This window comes from Phasianus colchicus, chromosome 1 (genome assembly GCF_987193195.1).
Source record: "Phasianus colchicus chromosome 1, bPhaCol1.hap1.1, whole genome shotgun sequence".
Lineage (NCBI taxonomy): Eukaryota > Metazoa > Chordata > Aves > Galliformes > Phasianidae > Phasianus > Phasianus colchicus.
The window spans coordinates 145,046,581-145,062,986 of record NC_143436.1 but is presented as its reverse complement, the minus strand read 5'-3'; the positions used below and the strand labels follow the sequence as shown (position 1 = coordinate 145,062,986).

Below are 16,406 nucleotides of genomic sequence, written 5' to 3'. Positions count from 1 at the left end.
TGAATAATTTAGAAGAACAAGTCAACAGAGCAGTCAACACTTGCAGTATGTAAAATAAAGCAAAATATACTTAAATTGTAATTGAAGGAGATCTCAAACACCACCATATCTATGTGATTCCACAATATGTATAATCTAAGCTTGTATAATCCTGTAGTTAAAATGACTGTAGCCTCTGGAAAGAAAAGTAACAATGGTACAAATATGTGCCAAGATTTTGCAGCTTCACATTATTTTAACTGGGAGCTATTTAGCACTAGTGAAGTCTGTAAAAGTGGTTTAATTACATCACTTGCTCAAGTTTCAGTCAAGGCAAGCATAATATAATACAGTATCTGAGAAAACTGCTTTTAGACATCTTTCCCTTTAACACAATTTTTACCATTTAAAATGCAAGCATTCCAGTAAAACTCTTTCAAACAGATGTTTTAACATGGTTCTTAATGAAGAGTAACTGGGTGTCTGTCATTTAAAAATCAAACCAAATGAAGCATTCTTCACAGTTCTTGCAAGGTACTTTTTCCATATACCAAGATGCAGTATGTGAGCTCTGGTGATGTCTGAGTACTTCTTAGAAAAGCTGAACTCTCACCAAATATTCAGAGGTGCAGTTTTTGCTACATTAATTTCACAATTTAACATTTTTGCTTTACCATACTAACTGCTGATATAGACACTTATTTCAGAACATATTTCCTAAAGAAGTTTAGAAAGACACCCCTCAATCTGTATTAACTCACATGCATGTTTAGATATTTTCAGATAGATTCTGTGCTATGCTATTTAGGGAAAGTTGCTCATTCATTTTCAGTGCAAAATATCTGGAGACAAAGTTTCCTCCATGTAGTCTTCTGCCCTAAGGCACAAACTTGCCTAAGGTATGTGCAAGTTTTGGCATTGCTTTTCCCAGGTATAAGCAGCTGCTTTAGCATTCTCATACGCTGACTATTAAAGTGCCAAGATATATTGGCCTCTGAGACCCACAAAGTTTTAATACTTCATTAATGATTTGGGTGATAATGATAATGCATTAACAGAAACTTCAGAAACAGATAACACCTAATTGAAGGGAGTGGTCAATACACTGGATGGGAAGGCTACCACTCAGATCTAGACTGAATGGAGAAATGGAATGGAAGGAATCATACAATTTCTGCAGTTGGCAGGGCCCTGTTGCTTGGTCCCTTTGGTCCAACCCCCATTCCACCAGTGCCATTCAGAGCAGGGTGCCCAAACCCCCAAGCCAGATGGCTTTTGGAGATCTCCAAGGAGGAGACTGCACAGCCTCTTTGGGCAACCTATGCCAGTTCTCTGTCACCCATACAGCATGGAAGCACTGCCTAGTGCTCAGAGGGAACCTCTTGTCCTCCAACTTATGATCCTTGCATGTTCTTTTGGCACTCGGCACCACCAAATAGAACCTGGCTCCATCTTCTGTGCACCCTCCGTTCGAGTATTTATAGATACTGATGAGATTTCCTCTGAGTCCCCTCTCCTCTGCGTTGAGCAGTTCCATCTCCCTTAGTTTTTCCTTGAATTAGAGATGCTCCAGTCCCTTAATCATCTTCATGGCCACTCTCCACTATGTTCATGTCTCCCTTGTATTGGTTAGTCCAGAACTTGACACAGTGTGGCCTTCCAGTATTGAACAGTGGGGAAGGATCACCTCCCTTGACTTGCTAGCAATACTTTGCCTAATGCAACCCAGGACATTCTCAGCCTTCTTTGCCACAAGGACACACTGCTTGCCCATGCTCAACTTGGTGTCCACCAGGATCTCCCTGTCCTTTTCTGCAGAACTGCTTTCCTGCTGGGTGGCCCACAGCATGTACTGGTGCTTGGATTTGTTCCTCCCCAGGTGCAGGACTCAGTATCTCCTCTGGCTCCCTCCACCCTTCAGAAGAGAACATGAATGGGAGACCTTATCGCTATCCACAACTACCTGGGCAGAGAACACATAAGAAATGGAGCCAAACTATTCTCACAACAGGACAAGAGACAAAGGAAATTTATGGGAAATTTCATTTAAATAAAAGGAAACACCTTTTTTTTTTTTGTTTTGTTTTTTAACCATGAAGGTGGTCAAGCACTGGAAGGTGTTGCCTGGAGAGATTAAAGATTTTCAAGACTCAACTGGCCATTGTCCCTGGTTTGGTCAGGGATTGGACTGGATGACTGTAGATGTCCCTTTCATTCAAAATTGTTAATCACAGAATCATGGAATGGCCTGGGTGAGAAAGACAAAAAGGATTATCTAGTTTCAACCCCCCCCTGGTACGTGCAGGGTTGCCAACCATTAGACCAGGCTGCCCAGAGCCACATCCATCCATCATGGCCTGGCTTTTAATGCCTCCAGGGATGGGACATCCACAATATCCCTGGGCAACCTGTTCCAGTGCATCACCACCCTCTGTGTGAAAAAACTGTTCTATGATTCTAACTGAGTCACCTGAGAAACATCCCAATACTCAAACCTTTGGCAAATCTTGTGGTGTTGCAAGATAACATTTTTACATATAGCCACACAAACCTATACATCAACAACAGAATTGGCCCTTGAAAGCATGTAGTATTCAGAAATCCTACAGCTTGTAATTTTTTCCACTGCAAATTCTAGTATTTCGGTTAAGTAAATAAGTAAATCTCTGCTTTCTTCATCAAGCAGGGTAACAACAGTCTGAAAGATGTGCTGTCCAGTTAATTCACTTTTATGGCTAAATGTTGTCACCTACACAAAGGAGAAGTAGATAAGGCTTATTGTTTTCACTGCTGATGTAAGATAGGGCAATATGTGCAATGTGTTCCAAGAAAATATATCGAAATACACGATCAGAGCTGACTCTCATTTACCATACATCTTCAGCCACATACTGAAAACATTTTCATTGCCACTGCTTTGCTCTGCAGTTAGTAGAAGCATACTGTCCGATTAAAGACTATTGAAGGTGAATCACTTTCATATTACTGCAGATGTATAGAGTAAATATACATTCCAGTACATCCGGTGATACTTCAAATTACTCTGTCTTGCCAAATCTTTAAATTAAGCGTTGTCTGGAAACTTGCACATTGCATATAGTGAAGGCTTTGGGAAACCACACTGCATTCCATCTGCTGCCAAGCCCACGGTACAGAGCTGTAGTCTGGCTTTATTTCAAATATAAAAAAAAAAAAATGCTGAATGTTTCCAATTTGTTGTACTTCTTATAGAAAAAAAATGTGGATGTATACATAACAAAAACACAGCATATACATTTTCAAAGAACTAAAGATAGCTTGATTCTTTGTCCATTGCAACAAGAACAAGTATTTAAGTGAGAAGTCTATATTGGCATAACAGATGTTAATTAAAAAAAAAACCAACAAACCAACAACAAAACACAACAACTCCAAAACAGGTCATCTTTTATGTGCTTTTGTTTCTGGAATAAATAATTCATGAATAGATACAAATAAATCTTAAAGGGTTAGAGGATTTTTTGAGGGTTGTTTGGGAAATCCATCCTTGCTGTAAATCAAAATGCACTTAAAACCAAAGGAAAACATTGTCCAAATTATTTGAAGGGAATCTCTGATAACATAATAAAATCTTTTTGACTCAGTGACTTTTAAAATAAGTACTCAAAAACAACCAACCATAAACAAAACGTCAAAACAACAAAACCCACCCCAAAACAAATCTTACTTTATGGCAACAGAGCCAGTGTAGCATCAACTTTTACACAGAAACATAAAAAGTAAATAAATGAAATGCCTGAGGTTATACAACAAAACAGATGCAGCCAGGCAGCCCTCTGCCAGTTACCTCCATCACCTTGACATCCTCTATCCCACATCTTCCTCACTCCTCCCAACTCAATAAATACCCTTAAAGAATCATCCTTTTCTCTCTGTTTTTACATGTTGAGGGGGTGGGCAAAAAATCAGTCTCCCATACTTTTTTTAATCAACATTTTTTCTCCCACTTAAAAGCAAACAAAAATGCTCCATCTCCTTTTTCCAGGCCATGCAAAATACAGATGCTGCTGTCATTATCTCCTTTTCTAACTAAGTCCACTTTCCAATTCCCTTAATTTGCTCTTCCTGTTATAACCCATCAACCTCAAGTTAGGCTTTATCTTTTGCTCTACACAAATTTACTACTCCCTAATGAAATATTAAAACTCTCACTGGCTCCCTGATTTCTTCTCTGGGCTCTTTTGCTTTATTCAGGATCCTGGCTTGAAAGCTTTATTTTCCCCTACAACTATTCCCACTTTGTCCAGTGCATTCCCCTGCAGCATAATGACCTCTCAGAACTGGACAACAGTACCTCCTTTTTAATTTTCTAAGGCAAACTTGTTTCTTCTATACCCAGAGAATGTTTCCTAGCAAGTTTTCCACGTATTTCTTCTGCTTACTTCATTATAAACATTTTTTATTCTGTCAGGCTGCATATTACCCTTGCTAAATAACTGTACAAATCTCTGTTCTTTCACACTCATGACTCATCTAAGTAATACTAGCAATTAACTCCTCCATAATGCTACCCCTTATACATTCTGGATGTTAATTTGTATTCTTCTAGAACATAGTTAAAGTAATCTGAAAACATATTTTATAACAGCTTCAAGGTAGAAAGAGAGGACTAATAGAATATACAAAAAATGAAACAGCCAGTCTAGAACAACACTCATGTGATGTATAACAGCATCATCAACACAAACAAAAGTTTTGGTCTGTCACAGGCCTTGGCTTAACATGTGGACAGCTGAATATGACTGTGGAATTCAGACATAGTAATTGGTGAAAAAAAAAAATTCTAAGAAGTTTAACATCATAAAATCTTCTTTCTTTTCTTACGCTGAGGCTGTTCCTTCAGCATTACTAACATTACAATATATCAAAAAGCCATCAAAACCCCCAAAACTCATGGCTCAGGACTACCTCAGGACTACTAAAAATTTGTTATTATACATTGGTGTCTACAGAGTCTATTAAGGCAAATTAATATATTAGCTACATGTGATGCAGTCTTCAGGTGCTCATATGCTTTCTTTAGGAAAACAGTTCTGTCCCCAGCTGCATTATATTCACTACTTGTAAATATAAGTAGTTAATTTTGAAGTACCTCTGCTTAGCTGGCCAATGTATCCAAGAAAAAGTCTGATACATTGATCAGTGTATGAATTTCTCATAATATTCTGGAATTATCCAGGTATCCTATCTTCAATCCAGGATTAGAGAATCTGTAATATCTTTGTTTTTAGATAGCTTCTGAGGTAAAGAGGTTAGAATTCATATCAAGTAATGGTAAATATTGCTTTTCTTTACATCCAAAGAGCACAGGGACAGGTATATCACATCTAATTTTAGAGCCTGTACCAAAGCCTTTAAACAGAAGGGTTTTTCTCGATAGACAGAAAAGGAATATAAATTCCTAACTGCCCTCTAGTGTGCTTAAGAGCCCATTTCTCTTCACTACAGTTTAGGGCAACAAAGTTCCAAACACTGGTATCAAAAATAAGGTGGGATGAATTTAGGCCAGAATCACATCGTAATTTTGTGACAGAAATGGGTGTTGAATCCTGATTATTTAAGCCCAAAGTCCACAATGACCTCCTCAGTTTCTACAGAAACAGAAAAGAAAAACCACAACACAACGAAACAACAGAGAAAGATCTAGTTACCTACCTTATATTTTTGTGATTTCCCCAGTACATTTGCCAGAGAAAACATAAGGGAATGATCATTAGGTATTAACTCCAGGGCCTCTCTTCCAACTGCCTCTGCTTGAGCTAGATTGCCTGGGAGCCCACACAGTGGAAAAAGAGAAAGCATCTTTTAGCACAGCCTTACTAGCTACTTTTCATGCTGCAAGCACAAGTGTTTTGTGAATAGCTGATTACATGCATTTTTAAAGAAAACCAGGTATCTCAGACACAAAGAAATGCAAAGTCCTATAGAAGGAAATAACAGAAAACCTCCATTTTGTTTTGAACAAATAACACTTTCAAAAGGACAAAAACACAGGTTCCAAATTTCTGAAGTTTGGTCTATAATACAAACATGCCTGCACACCGATGGCATTTCAAACAAGGATCAGAAATTCAATTTATGGGCTGGATTTTAAATTATGCTCTAAAACCAGTGAGTTAGAAGGTATTCTAATATTTATGAAGAGTATCTCGATAGCTGCAGAAGAAGTAGAACTCCTTTTGGATAAATACAGACAAAGCTCTGAGTTTAGCAAGACACTGAATTATTCATTAAAATATTCAAATGGGCTTATACCTGTGTTATCAAGCAATATAATCATATTGTTCCAAGCCAAACTATGCTCTGGTTTCAGAACTGTAGCATTCCTCCATGCATTCAATGCGTCTATATGGCGATTCAAATCCGCATACTAAAAAGAAAGAAAACTCCAGTAATTTCACCCTGATTTACTTTTCTATTATGGACTAAAGGTAGTAAACAGTTATTAGCCCTTCTCATATCATTCTAGTAGAGCTTGCTCTTATAAACAAAAATAAGAAATGTAAAAAGAACACTAGAGTAGTATAGAAGATAGACTGGTATATATTAACATTACAGTTCCACACTGCTTTTTCTCTGATAGCCAGGCTTGTTCTCAAATATGTTTATACCAATAGGAAGGGGATGAAAACCAGCATGCAGTTTAGAAATCCATACAAGAGAATAAGTAAACATTTTATGTAAATATTTCCAGGAATCTAAGCTTTTTTATTTTTTGGGTGGTTCTACTGCCTAATGATCTGTTGAAACACAAAACAAATTGCATCTATGTAAAACAATCTAATATTGAGAAATTATTAAAATTATCTCTTTAAAAAAAAAAAAAGATCACAATCTACATATTTGTTTAGACATCTCTATAAGGAAAAGTAGCATTACCAAATGTGATATGGAATTATAGGAAAAGCATTGAAAATAGGAAATCACTCTGAAGTACACAACAAGTAAGCCAGTATAACTATAAGCATTTACAAATACAGCAGAATTATATGTACATGCAAACCATGCTAATACTAATCATTTATTCAAACCACTCTGATAGTGATCATTTATTCAAAATTACTTACCAGCCGCCCTAAATTGTAGTAACAATCTGGGTATTTTTTTCTGTGTTTAATTGCTGTCCAGTAGCTTTGCTCTGCCTCTTCAAACCTTCTTAAGCTGTTCTGTACTATTCCCAGATTCATCCATGCGGCAGCAAAATCAGGTCTGCGTAAATTGGAAAAAAAAAAAATAAAAAGAGAGAGCGATGATAATCGAGTGTCTGGAACAGAAGACCCCATTGTGTACCATTTCTGCTTAGCTGGTGAAAAACACTGGTTAGCATTGTTCTAAACATACTGTATTTGTACAGCTAAGGACAGCAACTCTTCTGCTTCTTGAAGTTCATTTCTTTCCTTCAGAATATTTCCGAGGTTGTTCATGGCATGTACGTATTTAGGGTTCAACCTACAATTTAAAATTGAAGACATTATTATTATGTATGAGACACATTTCCGTATGCAAATTGTAAGCCCTTCATCTCTGCAGAGCATGAAAATGAATACCAAAGCATTTTCTCCTGGTTAAACATTAAAGCAATCTCAGGATAGTTCAATAAAACAGCAAATTTTTAATACCTTACAGCTTCTCTGTAGTATTTGATTGCAGCACTTTGATTTCCTTTGTCAGCCAGGTTTTTGCCAACATTGTAGTGCACCTGAAAACACAGATGAACATTTTATCAGATGCTATACAGTCACATACTTTATGGATTTGTGTTGCTAAAAATTATTATTCCAAATAGACACAGTCAGTACTTATGTTGATAACTGCTGATTTTTTGTGGTAGGTGGATTCTCCAGGTTGGACAATATATAGAATGAAAGCTGTAAAAAAACAAAATCTTAGGAATAAATAAATTACCTGGTCTTGCTAGTTAAGAAAGATTACTCACTTCCTGATATTGTAAATGAGCTCCTCACACTGTCCATAAGACTCTTGACATGGAGACCTTTTACCCTTCATTTCTATTATTTGTCAGATGAATAATTCTGACTCATTCAAATCCACCACAGTAGAAGATAAACTACAACACCAAGTTTTGATTAAACTTCGCTTTTACTTCACTGTAAGCCAGGAGAAATTTGATATAAACTGAAAAACAACCATTTCTCACCACTCAAAGACCTAACTATTTTTGTTTCACTTTAATAATACATACCAAACAGCATTTCTCAAACAAAACAACCTTGACAGCATGTTGGAGACCCTTCCTGTTACACGTAGTTGAAAATAAGGGAAAGACTTAGAGTTTTGGGATGACTACAGAGAAAATCCCTATCATTTGTATTTATGGTAAGGATTAGATAGGAATTTCAGGATAAATCCGAGTGGGAAGACATTTCGAATCCTGTTTTAAGCCTACTGCCAGAAAACTACATTACCTGGTCAAAGGAATACTCAAGTTTAGAAATAGAAGTGTTGTGAACACCAACTGCTGAAAATAGACTTCTCTGCAACTCAATCAGAATTCATGCTTTAAATTACCTTACTATTTGAAATCAAAATGTACATGCTACATCTAAAACAAACTCATACAATACAATTATTTCCATACCACGAAAATCTTATTTAAATCTCTTTAAAAAACACTATGCAGAAATTATTTTGATTGAAATACATAATGATAGGTTTGTAATAAATTTAGATAGCTCTTATTTACCCTAAGTGTTCAGAAAAGGATTTTTGTCTAACGTGTCCAAAGTTTAAAAGCTCAATGTGTTTGGCACAACACCTGGGTCCCACTGATCCAGCACACACAGTTATGTTTGAACTCAACTGTTACAGCATTTAGTTGTTGAATAGCACTTCTGCATGTCTGTGACTATACAGTACCATGCCACCAACAAATCAAGTTAAAATCATATTTCATGCTTTCTAAAATAACTGAAAAAGCAGTTTCATTGGTTTTAAACATAGTAAAAATGCTGTAAAGCTTACTAAGCATTCACAGAAGCAGCTCCTCAGGCTGTAAGATATAAAACAGCACACAGATTCAGCATCTCATAAAAGCAGCTCTAGCACAGCTTCCAAGGAAAAAAAAAAAATTCAGACATTTCCTTCATACATTCAGAAAAAATATGACAAGGCCTACTCCTAACAAGCAACAGGATGGGAAGTTTATATCAAGGCACAGCCATTTATAAAAATCAATTCACTGTGATTAAAAAAATAGCATAGCTTTCGAAGGGTCATTAAAGTAAAATAATACACTCTAAAGATGTTGCCCAGGACTGAGCATTATTTGCATCTCTTGAAATTTTTCAGTACATTTTAACAGCATTCCTAGCAAACTGGATTGCTTTGATTATACATGCACTGAAGTTTACAGATTCAAAATCTATTCAGAGATAATTAGGTTATTAAACTTTGCTGCACTTCCAGATAAAAGATAACTTTTAGCAAAACAGAAAAAAATAAAGGAAGCAAACTAAGGCTATACTAACTGGATTCAATTTCTTTCTCTAAAGTTTTACAAATGTCTTTTTCTTCACACTGTACATTTTGAAGACATCAGAAGCATTACTGCAAGAAGGAATTTGATTAAAGACTGAAGACAGAGCATATGAGGAAAAAAAACAACAACTGTGTATACCACCCACTCAGTCTTAGAAACATATGTTTCAGTTGTCTTGTGTTAAGAGTCAGTCAGCATTTCACTTTCAGACTCTATTTTTGCCTCAGTTTCTTACAGTGTGGAACTTCTTGCAGTCCATTTCTATCTAAAAGAGCAGTGAAAAGCATATTCTTCTCATGTAAATAGAATTATTTAGCTTGCAGAAACCCAAAAGATATCAATTCTTTCAAGTCAAACAAAACATTAAGTGTAAATGTATGTTTTGTGAACTGAATTAGAATGATCTATTACAGTATTAAAACTGATAACAAAGCTATTTAAATAATAAAGCTTATTAAAACAATCTTTTTTTTTTTTTCTCTCCATGCATTTCTTCCATCCTCAGATAGAGTTTCTGTGTGAAAGGAACAATGTTTCAACACAATTTTCCAGAATATTAAGAGTTCCTTGTTGTACATGTTACCCACTTCCCTTCAGGAGAAATTGTAACCTTAGCTCCTCTCTATATGGAGACAGAGAAGAAAGTAAGAGAAGAAAAATTACAGTAGGCAAACCAAAGGAAACCCTCAGACTACCATAAACTTCTAACAACAAAACAGCTTCGAAGCAAATTTACAAGTGGTAAACATGCAATAAAATCTTTATCTTAAGAACAGAATCAGGAATTGTTTCTAAGCATACAGAATCATTGGAAGGGTGCAGGTTATTCGAGTTATACGGGCACGTCTCTCACTTCCCTGGGAATTAGAGAGATGTCAAGATCAGCCTTTTGCCCTACTCACTCAACCAGGTTTACAAACAACCTGTATGCCATCTGCTAAGCACAGGGCTGTAGTTCTCTCTGATCTCTCCTACAATTCCTATCTATACAACACAGGGACAGACACTTCCCACATACCCACAAGTGGCAGGTCAGTATGATGCTTTAAATTTAATCTCTAGAGACATGGTTCATTGGCTTTAGCAGATACCACCCATACCAACCTGGGAGAGGATTTTCCTTTCCTGATAAAACATTTAAGAACAGACATACCATTTTATTACTAAATGAGCACTAAAGATAGGTATTAACTGAAAATGACATATTACATTATGCCGACTTGCTCCTTTATCAAACTTAAACAGGTAATTACATTACAGTAATAGTTCTAAAATGAACATTTCTCAGAGATGCATAACAACACAGCATTCTCTGCAGCAAGGGCCATTAAGAAAGAGCAATATACTAAAAATACCCCGTGAGAAAAGCTAGTTGATTTCACCAGACATGCCATGTTTGAAGTTAACATAACCATGGCATCATGACCTAGCACTAGGCTCTGTGTTTGTCTGCCCTTAATACTCAATGGGTCTAAGATGTCATTATAAGAAGATAAAAGCATTGTATATTATTGTTAGACACACATGGTGCTTGAACTCTTACTCAAGTGTTTTAATGTGCATACACATTAAAATGAGATAGAAAAAAAATAAAGAACACATTTTCCCTGTACAAAACCATCATTAATGTCAAACCAATTTCTTGTTCCATCCCCGCCCTATTTCCTGCCTCAAACCAGTATAGGAAGAAATTGAAATGCAGTATCATCTAGGAAATACATGTAGTGCTCAGCTGGAACACTGATTATTGACTATTTTATTCTCTCTTCCTCACTGCTTATAATCACCTTTTCAACAAATATGAACATTTGCTGAAAAGGATGGAAGCAGCGCACAGATGTCAAAATTTGTACAGAAACACACAGATGCTTCTGTTCAGTGCCAGTTTCTTCCATCAAACACTCTTCTCTTTCCTCTGCTACAGAAATTCTGTTTTCTAAATAAAACAACGCTTTTCTTTTTTTCTTTTGATCTTCCCATTTTGTTTGTGCAGCTAGTATTTTCTAAACGTTCTTCTGCATTACTATACTCATACACAAAGCACCTGACATCTAAAATGTTATCCATGCAACAAAACACCAGTTAACCTCTAAAAATATAACCTACAGCATTTAAGGTATCCTTTTCAGAAGATAAACCCCTTTTAATATCCAACATAGAATTCTCAATATTCTAAAGGAAGTTCTGTCTAGATCAGCTTCATAAAACCTTAAACGGCAATCAGTCTTGTCCTGATGCAAAGATGTTTCACAAGGCTTTTTAAAAAATAGAGAAAGTAGTCTTAAAAAAAAAAATCTGTTGTTTATTTTCATTATGAGAATAGATTGTCTTTGACAAACTTGTCCCCGTGATAAAAGCAGTTTATATGAAGCATCAGAAACAAAGCTACAGAATTACAGAATTGTAGGGGCTGGAAGGGACCTCCAGAGATCATCGAGTCCAATCCCCCCTCCCAAAGCAGGCCCCCTACAGCAGGCTGCACAGGTAGGTGTCCAGGCAGGTCTTGAATATCTCCAGGGGAGACTCCACAACCTCCCTGGGCAGCCTGTTCCAGTGCTCTGTCACCCTTATTGGGAAGAAGTTCCTTCATATATCGGTACGGAACTTCCTATGCTCACCATCTTTAGTATCTCAAGGCAGACTGGTTAGCAGCACATTCTGTTCAGAATACCATAACTTCCTTGCTAAGTATTAAAGAAATTTTGCTACTTAAGTGGATAAAAAAAAAAAAACCGAACACAAAAAACAAGTTTATTAAATTACTTGCTGCAAAGGGGAAAAAAAAAAAACCTAGTTGTAAATAGAATGTACAGACTATGTACAGACTGTTAATAATTTACAATCATTTAAATTATTTCAAAATCTAGGGGAAAAAAAAAGGTCAGTCACAGTATGGTTGCTATTTTCCATATATTTCATGACATTATTGCACCTTTATTTATATAATCAACTAAAAGTAGTCAGCAAAAATAGGCACTGTCTGTGGATTCTTAAAAGTTGTCATGGCTTTCCTAAGAAACAAGAAAAAGCAACTTGGCATTTTGAACAGTAACTTACTGCAGAAAACACCAATGAGATGAGCATCTTTAGGACAGGAATATTCTTTAAAATTGAAAGAGAGCAGCGTATAACAGCATCAGAGAGTGAGAAGCAATACAATGATGCCTAGAAATAGTGAATGGCACTAGAACAAGGGCAAAATCTCAAACCTTATGTATACACAACTGAGGTAGTTCTGTGACCTTCTTTCACAACCAGTGGAGAGAAATACACAGAGCAGGGTGCAGTCATTCTGCCCTGCATCAGTCATGTAGCTCAAGGTGATGACAAACCATGTGATAAAAGGGACAGTTTCTCCTCTCCAGGTATAAAGGGAACCTGACTCGCTCAGATGTAGATGTGTAAACCTAAGGGGATGAATACCAAGCCAGTAATCTGATATGGTCAAACTGCAGTTAGGGTTTTATCATAGCCTGTAATCAGATATTCTAGTTCTTCAACAAAGCACTTCTGAATTAAGTTGCAATGCACTGGCATCAATGAAAAGACTCAGTTAAATCCATTGAGTCTTTTCTAAGCCACTAGCACTGAGTTATTTGAAATTTATGAACTACCTGTAACATGTCACCATCAGAAAAGAGTTTACGTAACTGTTTGCAAAATTTGCTTTAGTAGAGACAAGACTGGCCTGTTTCTAACTCACACTAGTGCATACCACCACTGAGCTCTAGGAATTCAATGAGTCTATACTGTATGAAAAAATGTGATGATATTTTATATATATATATATATATACAGGCACCTTCTGCTCGTCTAGGCAAAATACTGCCATATGTATACTGCTTCAGTCTATGAATCTTTCAACCCAACTTAAATACAGGACCAAGCAAGAACGACATATTCCTGGACATAGCTACAACATTCTTCTTTCTCTTTCTAGCAAATAAATAAATGCACATGCATACATACATTTAAAATAGATAACATACACTTTTTTGTATTGTGAACTTGAAAAAATAAGTCAAAAATCTTTGTACCCTCATTGTGGTATCTGACTACTTTCAATACATTTCAAAACTACTGGGCCATGTTTATCAAAGTTGATCCTTAATTTCACCTTCTTGAGTCAGATATATCTATCACTCAAGGGGGTAGATTTGCCACTATGCCAGAGAATTTGATTTATTGCAGTTTCCACACCTCTGTCTAAGAGAGATGTTTAAAGAGTGTGAGTCTGAAACTAAAGAAGGCACTACTGTAACTACTTGTTATTTAGAATTATGTTAAATTTACCTTACACTGCTCACATACAGACAATTTGGAATTGAGAAGAGCTGTACTACAAAAGCTGCAGGTCTCTTGGTATTTGGGAGACACCTGGAGATTTTGGAACCCTGCTACAAAATGGAATTAAAGCATGACCACTTTACATAAATCAAAGATGTTCTGAGAAAAATAGAAATGTTATCATCTGCATTCCATCTTTTGATCTCAATCATCCTGCCACTGAAATAAAGTGGCCAATGAAAAGTCCAGTGGAACTAGTTTTAAAGGAAGTCTGCAATTTCTTGACAATAACAGAAGACTAAAATAGGAACCTAGTTCTAATTTTTACATTTGTCTTCACCAAAGTTGACTAGATGTAGCTAATCCATTATGAAAAAAAAGAGACTGGCTCTTACAAATGGGTTCTCTATTGTTCTTGGCTAGTCAAGCTCCCTAATATTGCAATTTCAAAGTTACTCGTTAAAGAAGGCTGGAATGTGAGTCTATAAAAACCTTCCTGTTCACATCCTCATGCTCGCTATTTGTGCAAGCTGTCACTAGTATCAATACAGCCCAGGCATGTCTACATAGCCTAGTGTTGACAAACACAAGCTCGTTTTCCCTGTACACTCGCTGGCTTTGAACCAGCTGCATTAGTTCAGTAGCTTGCACACAGCTTATCGACTCAAGCACAGCACTGTGCAAACACAGCTACACAGCTTCCCAGCCAGACATGGCTGGTGTCCAAGGACCTTGGAGCAGAGGCAAAGAGTGTAGATCTGTCTAAAGCACTCTTACCATAGCAGATGGATAGGGCTACACACAAAAAAAGCAGACTGCATTTGCTCCATTTAGAGTACGTACTTGTCATTCAGTAGACAAGATACACTGAAGTCATCATAGAAAAGAGGATGGTTACTTACCACTGCCACAGTAAAATACTAGTAAACAAAAACACAGTAAAATAGCTCTTTTCCTATGTATTGAAATCCAAAACTGTTTTAAGACACAACTGTGTTGTAAATATTGACCATCAGTGCTTTTTAGAGATCACATCTGCATATTTGCATTGCTAAATTTGTCACTCTCTTCATAAAGTTCAGCATTCACAGGTATCTGTTTAAATTCTGTATCTTGATGTGTATTTTCTACATTCAACTTTAGACTACAGAAATCTAATTTTGCAAAACACCCACGTGTTGTTATTAACAAGCTGTGGATCCCATTTCCAGGCTTACTGAAGATAGTCTGTTCTAAAATTCAGACATCAGGGCTCTGTGTCCAACAGATCCCAGCTTCAGCTATGTAAGAACTGCTGCAGAGCACACCTCTTCAGGCAGGCTAAATTCAGTCAACTGTGCCAAACACTGATGTTCATTCAGTGCAGTGAAACATCAATCCCACCCCTGCCTTTTTCTCTCACTAAGTCCTGAAAGGAATATTGCAGTTTTCCTTAATGTCTGTGTCTGAAGCCTGGCTCATTCAGCCACTGTAAAAGAGAAGCAGCAGCAGCAAAGATTTTATTCTGACTTGCAGACACAGATAATGTTTCTTTCTGCCTTAGCTGTGTTGGTTATATGTACCACTGGAAGGATTCTAAAAATTACAGTAATGAAATTATTTAGATGAGAACACTGCAACTTACTTAAATGCTCTCTGATACCTTGTTGTAATAACCTGCAATTGTACAATCAATTCTTTTAAGAGATTTTTTTGACACATGATGTGACTGAATGCCCTTTCCTGAAGTACACTCCCCTTTCTTTTCTCCTTCCCCATCCCCATCCCCCAAGTTCTGAATTACAACTCAAGATAATATTAAACTGTAATTTGCACTGTCTGCTATTTCAACTGAGTTAATACCATCATTTAAGGTGTCTGATAAGTCAATGTCATACTCCTGGCCCAGTGAAAACTGTGAGGTCTACTGTACCCACAACACATTGACTACATATAAGACTGCCTTCATTTCAAAATTCAAAGCATTTTTTAAAAACACAAAGAAAAAAAAAAGTTTGAAAGTACACAATTGACTTACTTTTGCATTGAGAGGGCATACAGACAGTGCACTCCTAAAAAGCTGTTCTTCTGACCTCCACTGACTGCTGCGGAGTGCACAGCGCGTGATGTTCATCAGTAAGATTCCAACTACTGCCACAGCAAGAATTTTCTTAACGAAAGAGAGGCAAGTTAAGAATCAAATCACTCAACTGAAGCACTTTATCATCAGATTTACTCACTGTTTTGATGGTACCTTTTTCTTGGCTTGCTTACTCAAGAGACTAAATCCATATGTAAACAGAATGCAATAGCCAATACTGGGGAGGTAGATGACTCTCTCTGCAACAACAAATCCTACACGGAAGAACAGGTTGCTTGCAGGAAGAAAAGGGATAATAAGAAATCCAAGTCCCAGTGTAAGAATTCTGCAAACAAGAAACAAGATTATCAAATTAGCCACAAAGCTTAATAAAAGTACCTTTTTCATTTAACATACAATATTTATTTTAAAAAACGTAGGAAAAAAGTGCAGGGCATTCAAAAGCAGCATTTGGGAGCCACATAAAAAAGTCAGATTAGGCTTCAATAAGATTTTGACACTTCACTCTATTATGCAGTTTTA

The 16,406-nt window shown here is 36.6% G+C and overlaps 1 protein-coding gene across 4 annotated transcripts in view; it reads right to left on the bottom strand.

The window, feature by feature from the left end:
- The window catches only part of TMTC4 (transmembrane O-mannosyltransferase targeting cadherins 4), a 56,112-nt gene that overhangs the window by 4,700 nt on the left and 35,006 nt on the right, over positions 1-16,406 (bottom strand). For 2 of the 4 annotated variants that reach the window (XM_031613719.2, XM_090129253.1), the window contains exons 10-16: positions 16,038-16,209; positions 15,822-15,953; positions 7,638-7,717; positions 7,360-7,467; positions 7,086-7,227; positions 6,274-6,388; positions 5,674-5,786 (exon numbers count right to left, since the gene is read on the bottom strand). In XM_031613719.2, coding sequence (XP_031469579.2) covers positions 5,674-5,786; positions 6,274-6,388; positions 7,086-7,227; positions 7,360-7,467; positions 7,638-7,717; positions 15,822-15,953; positions 16,038-16,209 — 862 coding nt within the window. Of the gene's footprint in view, positions 1-5; positions 3,148-5,673; positions 5,787-6,273; positions 6,389-7,085; positions 7,228-7,359; positions 7,468-7,637; positions 7,718-15,821; positions 15,954-16,037; positions 16,210-16,406 lie in introns of those variants that run through there. The other 2 variants (XM_090129241.1, XM_090129245.1) reach the window with 2 other exon arrangements.